At 30.1% G+C, this 6,433-nt stretch overlaps 1 protein-coding gene across 1 annotated transcript; it reads left to right on the forward strand.

The window, feature by feature from the left end:
* The first annotated feature begins 2,271 nt into the window (after nucleotides 1–2,271).
* On the forward strand, nucleotides 2,272–6,164 carry LOC107261840 (gamma-interferon-responsive lysosomal thiol protein). Its single transcript, XM_015723826.3, has 5 exons — nucleotides 2,272–2,627; nucleotides 2,725–2,790; nucleotides 3,325–3,465; nucleotides 5,420–5,512; nucleotides 5,719–6,164. The coding sequence occupies exons 1-5, from the start codon at nucleotides 2,331–2,333 to the stop codon at nucleotides 5,938–5,940; spliced, it is 819 nt and encodes a 272-aa protein (XP_015579312.2). The 5' UTR covers nucleotides 2,272–2,330; the 3' UTR covers nucleotides 5,941–6,164.
* The last annotated feature ends 269 nt before the right edge of the window (nucleotides 6,165–6,433 follow it).

Raw genomic sequence — 6,433 nt, forward strand, 5'->3', positions numbered from 1 at the left:
ATTTAATTTTTTTTTTTGAAGATTTTTAATCACTTTTACTAGATAAGTTATTCGTTGCGATCTATTTTAAATTCACTGAAAAAAATAATTAAATATAAAATATTTAAATAACTTCACGAACCAAATATAATATTATTTTTTATTTATTTCCACTAGACTATGAAAATAATAAATAATTTATTGAGTAGAAAATAATTTCACCACAGAACTTCTACTCCTAAAAATAAAACTTTTTTATTTATTTAAAATAAAATATAAAACGAAGAATTTATAATCTAACATAAATATATTACATAAACCTAGAGAAAACTTTATAATATATTATCAATTTATTTAGTATAGACTTGTATACGATTTTAATATAACATTTAATACAAAAAATTAGATTTTAATTGTTATCATTATTATATAATTTATACATTTCTTATTTTTAAAAATTTATCTTGTTAATTTATTGTTACAATACTCTTGTATTGCTCAAAATATATTAGTTAGAATATTTAAGTTTAATTTAATTTTTTATTAGATAAAATTTTTATATTTTATAATATATGTAGTCAAATTAACTATTTATATTTAGATGAGTTTTTGCAGTATTTTACATTTTTCCTAATTTTTTTAAAAGTTATTTAAATGTTATATTTAGTTTAAATTATTAGAAGTTCATTTAGTTTAATAACTATAAAATCTATATTAAAAATATATAAAATAATTGAAAAACTACAATAGAATGAAAGTACATAAAATAACAAAATTAAAAATTGTAACCGAACCGATGATAGTTTGGACAAACTCACCACGAGGTCGATCTTACAAAGAATTGTAGAGTATATATTATAAAAACCAACTATCATACAAAATATTAGAAACAAATATAAACACTCTAAGTCAATAATTTGAGGATAATCTTAAGTTTAATAAAAAAAAATTAAATAATAAAAAAATAAATATAAAACTAGAATGATTAATATAAACTATGCGATAAAATAGCATTTAATCTAGCTTATATTTAGTAATATCCTTATTTTCCTTAATTCCAAATCTAATAAAAGAGATGGTGATGTGTCATTTTTCCTAAGTCACTCAAGCTAATGATGCAATATAGATTTCTTATACCAGTATAAATTAAAGTAAAGATGATGTTTTTAATACTTTTAACTTAAAGATTTTTATAACAAATATTACTAATAAATTAATATAATAGTCAATCAATAATAATATATAAAACTAATAAACATATAAAGATAAAGAAATCATTTATTAAACTCAAAATATATAAAGTTCATAAGTAAAAAGTCAAATTAAACACTTATGAAACTTAATTTAACATATTTAATCCAACGATCATTGTAATTAAATAAAAAGACTTAAAATATATAAAACAGAAAACTAAACTTATCTCAAAGTTTAAAAGCCCTTCAAATAATGAACAAGATTGATCCTCTCTTTCAATGTCTTCAAAAAACTCTTTTGAATTTTAGAAGAAAGATGCAACCAAAGCTAGCTAGACGTAGAAGATGATGTTAGAATTGTAGTAGCCGAATAACTCCCTGTTTAAATTAACCTCTATTTCTTATAGAGATTCCCTTGTTAAAGTTCTTTTCTCAGCACATAACTACTATAATTATTCCTTACTATCCGAAACCAAACAACTTAAAAGATAATTATCTACTAATTAAATCATAATTACTTAAATCTCTCTTTTTGGGCCTTAATGAATTCGATCAGGCCCAAGCTATTGATAGCCTATGTGTATGATTCCCGAGTCTTCTACAACCGTAGTTCAATTAGAGCCTATTAATGCATTTTTAGCTCAAATTCTCCTTTTTGGCAATTTTATGAATTTAAATAAGAAAACTAAAATAAAATAAAAATACATATTTTTAGCATATTATATATAGAAATATATTATTAAAACTCTAAAATATTTTTAAATATCTATATGCAATTTAAACCGATCAAAAATAATATCTTAATTTTATAAAATATATTAATTTATAAATTTAATATTTAACTGAAAATTATATTTATTTTATTTAAATTTTTTATTTAATTATAATTTTATAGTTATGTTATAGAATTTTATTGAATTTAGTTCTACCTAAAGCAACATACTTCTCATTTTTGTGTTTTATATAGGTTATGTAAATAAAATAAACTAAAAAGAAATATTATCAGGTATCATCATCGGTGTGACGACGTGGCCGGGTCTGGCAGCTAACACCTGTAAATCTTGCATGTCAGATATTTTTTCATTTTCTGGAAAAGACTTCACAAACAATAAAGATGTGTATCTGGGAAGCTTCTTGTTCTATCCAAGAATTGGTGAAATGGCTTCTTCATCTTCTTCGCCTCCAATAAAACCCCTCACTTTAATTCTCTGTATTTCCTTAATAATCAGTTCCTTTTCTTTTTCTTCTTCTTCTTCTTCTTCTTCTTCTTCTACAGATTCAGAAAAAGTAACGTTAGCTTTATACTATGAATCGCTTTGTCCCTACAGTGCTAATTTCATTATAAATTACTTACCAAAGCTATTAGAAAACGATGAGCTCTTCTCTATTGTCGATCTCTACCTTTCCCCTTGGGGTAATGCCAAGCTCAAATCAAACGACACCTTCGTTTGCCAGGTCTCTCTCTCTCTCTCTCTCAATTTCTTTTTCTTTTTCTCTTTTTTTTCTTGGTTTCCTAGAATTAAAAACTGATTATTGATCCTGCTAATTGCAGCATGGTCCATCTGAATGTTTATTGAATACAATTGAAGCTTGTGCAATTCATGTTTGGCCTCAGTTGGTGAGCCAGCTACTTATTATTTACTTAATTTTCTATATTTGATTACCTGATTTGATTAAAATTGCTGCTACGTGTCTGACAGTTAGAATTTGCTGTTATTGTCTAGTAATCGGAAGTGTATTCTTTTGTGGAACTTGGTGTCTAATAATTCTTTTCTTTGTTGGGAGACAATTCCTTGTGTTTTGTGTGTCATGGGTGCTTTCTTGCAATAAAGGATTCGTTATAGTCAAGTGGTATACTCGAGGGAAATAATGTGAATCATCAGCATTCTGCTTACAAAGCATGAACCTAAAGCATTTCTCGTTATTACATATTCGTTATGTTTCGAGGCCCGTGATAATTGTATTATCCATTTGTTGTATCATTGAAGAAGTGGATTACTTTTGTAGCTTCTTTTTGAAACATTTATTTTAGACAAATAAAAGACTTTTATCTGTTTCCTGTCTTCTGGTTGAATTTACGTAAGACCTTACATTTCCTGGACGGTAAGTCTGGATTTACGTTCTTTTCCCAAATGCCATTTATTTGATGCAGGAGGAGCATTTTCCTTTCATCAATTGTGTAGAGTCTCTGGTATATGAGCGCAGATACCCCGAATGGGAGTCATGCTTTGAGAAATTGGCTTTGGATGCCAAACCTATTGCTGATTGCTACACTAGCGGGCTTGGCAAAGAGGTCAGCTTCCATGCATTTTGTCTTCTACTTCTCTTACAAACCAATTTGAGTTATGGGCTCTTGCTATTATATTATATGGTGAAAGAGATGAACTTTATTTGAGGTAATTGCTATAGTTTGCAGTAATCAGTTTTACATTTTAAGTTCAGTAAAGGATAACATGGATATTATATGCAGTCCAGTGGAAGAAAGTCGATTTATTTCTTTCTATAAGTCAAGAACTTTCCTGCATTTATTGTTTTAATTTTGCAATTTGTTTGACTTTAAAGATTTTTTTTCTTTTTCTTATTTTTCCCCTTTTTCAATGATTTTAGAATTCCTGTAAAGTATTGAAAAAATTGCATTGTTGATGCAACCAATGATGCATCTAAGTCAACTAGCATGGATCCACTAGCCTATGGAGGGCCAATGACACGAGCAAGGAGTAAAAAGTTCAAGCAAGTCTTAAATTCTTACTTGGAGCATGTTTTGAAGATGGCTAATGATGATGCTTTTAATGAAGATAACAACGCCTTAAAGATAGTGACATTAATTGCTATTAATGAAGTTTAAACTTCTGGTCATGGAACAAGGTCATCAAGGATCAAAGTCAACAGGTTTTCCTAGGGTTTCTAGAAGCATTGGGCCTCACATTAGAGTTTGTCATGGATTCTTCTGGTTAGTTCAGGTTTGTTAAGGGAAATAGCTGTTCTTAAAAATGGTTGCAGCTTCGAGGTGGATCTAAATGATGTGATATTGGTAGTGATTTGTTCTCCTGATAGATTTTAACCAGCGTCAGAAGTTGTTTCCATTTTTTTACTCTATTAAAAGCTGTGGCTGGTGCATATTTTGATTATATTATAATAACACGTCCGAAAATCTTGGACAAGAAAAGATTGAGAAAGACAAAGTTAATAGCAAACCTCATTTACCCATCCAACTGCGATTTTGGAATCAAACTCAATAAGAAATATCTGTTAGCAAAAAAATCATTTGATTAAGAGAGCTCCAAAGCCTTGAGGATGGCTAGCAGCTTGCCTCATTAGAGTCTTTAATCCCAATAGGACAGGAGAATAGAGTATGAAAAAACCATGAGTTTGGATTACCCCTCCCCACCTTCCCTTTTCTCTATTTGATCAGAAACTTCTCTTCTTATTTTAAAAGTTTTGAGCAAGCATGTTTTTCTTTTCCTGCTAGGTTCGGGTTTCTCAGTTTCTAAATCTTTTTGGTGTACACGGACACAAATGCAAACATAATTAACCTTTGCAATTAGGCTAGTATTGATATTTAAGGTTCTGCATTTTTCCATCATCCATTTCCCCACAAGCTTTATGAATAGAAAATGGGTCTGGTTATGATAGAACAATTGGGAAAGAAATGGCTATTAACTCTTAGCAATTGAATTAGTTTGACCTGACACCATCCTGTTCCACTTGTCTTGAACTACCATTAGTTTTGGGAAATTTATTCTTGTAGGATTTGATTCACATTCAGATATTTGTGTTTGAAGAGGTTCTTTTGTGGGTAGATGGAGCACAGAAGAGAAAGTGATCTACAAAATCATTATTAGCACAACAGCTAACATATTCTGCTGATAATTTTATTCCTTTTCATCTGTAGAGCAAAGAATGCTCGTTCTTAAGACAATGGGAAAATGTAAAGTTTCACATGACACGAGAACCATTGAATCAAAACCCCTTACTTTATAATCTAACTACTAAATGGAAGCAAGCAAGAGTCCTCAAGTCAAGAATTTGTAGATAAGGCTTATGCAACTAGTTGATGTCAATGCATCTTACACGTTCTTAGTTTATTTTTAAAAATATTCATCATGACGTCTTTGTTGTTTATGAGTTCATGTTTAGGTTGCAGTTTTACCTTCACCAATTTGTGGAACATTAGCATTTGATATTCTGCTTTCCTTTCTTTCAGGTAAGTATGACTAATCGAATTTACAATTTGTATCTTTATGCAGCTTGAACTACAATATGCAGCTGAAACAAATGCCCTACAGCCTCCTCATGAATATGTGCCTTGGGTAGTGGTGGATGGACAACCACTTTACGAGGTTTGTTCCTTTCATTACATCACAATAATAATTACACATGTTTAACTTTGCACTTTGCTATCAACACTAAGACTGGTTTGGCAACTGACAAAATCTTTTTCCTCTGAAGCTCATGTAGGACCTATTTTTCCTTGCAAGTTATTTTATTTGGTGTTAATAAGAAGGTTAATTGGTGGGATCTATAATTACAATTTCTTCTGCTGTAGGACTATGAAAATTTTATAAGTTACATCTGCAAGGCCTACAAGGGCTCTGCCGCCCCCACAGCTTGCAGTGCAGTATCTCGATACACCAGTCTAGGGGATAAAGCAAAGTCAATTGTTCCAGTATCGTACAAGGAGAGAAAGATATCAACATTATCAGGACGAATTATATCAGCATTATCATTGTGGATGCAGCAGATGAATGGGGTAGCTGATATTGTATAATTGCATTTGCTTTTCCTTTTTCTTTTCTTTTTTTTTCCTTTGTGTCAAATGCATAGTGTGCAGCTAAGCTCAAATCTACTACAGTAACTGAACGCCTTTTTTTTTTTCTTATCGCGATTGAACCAAAAGAATTGCTGTTTTGTACTTTGGTAGCATCTCCATTGTGGCTGCAGGATATCATTTGCTATCAAAGTGAAGTCATGATAATAGAAGTGATTATTGAACTGCTTGTGAATGTTAGAACTCCAATATGTGCCTCAAGTTAAACCAGTATCCCCTGTAATGTGTACTTGCCATCTTTAGTGAATGTTCTTTAGGCAAGGCAATGCAGTGGTGAGTTGCCCTAATGAGAAGGTGCTTGATAGAGGCCTGTGTGGAATCTGTATCTCAATGGGCTAAACTCTTAAAGAAAAACTGACTATACCCTTCAGCTTTCTAATTTTTGATTTTTTAGTTATTTTTTTATTATTTTATTAAAAATAACTGGAAAAGA

This window comes from Ricinus communis, chromosome 4, assembly GCF_019578655.1.
Source record: "Ricinus communis isolate WT05 ecotype wild-type chromosome 4, ASM1957865v1, whole genome shotgun sequence".
Classification (NCBI taxonomy): domain Eukaryota; kingdom Viridiplantae; phylum Streptophyta; class Magnoliopsida; order Malpighiales; family Euphorbiaceae; genus Ricinus; species Ricinus communis.

Coding starts and splice junctions, on each gene's coding strand:
- LOC107261840 (XM_015723826.3), top strand. CDS start 2,331: ATGGCTTCTTCATCTTCTTCGCCTCCAATAAAACCCCTCACTTTAATT. Junction 2,628..2,724: donor ACGACACCTTCGTTTGCCAG/GTCTCTCTCTCT, acceptor TGCTAATTGCAG/CATGGTCCATCTGAATGTTT. Junction 2,791..3,324: donor TTCATGTTTGGCCTCAGTTG/GTGAGCCAGCTA, acceptor TATTTGATGCAG/GAGGAGCATTTTCCTTTCAT.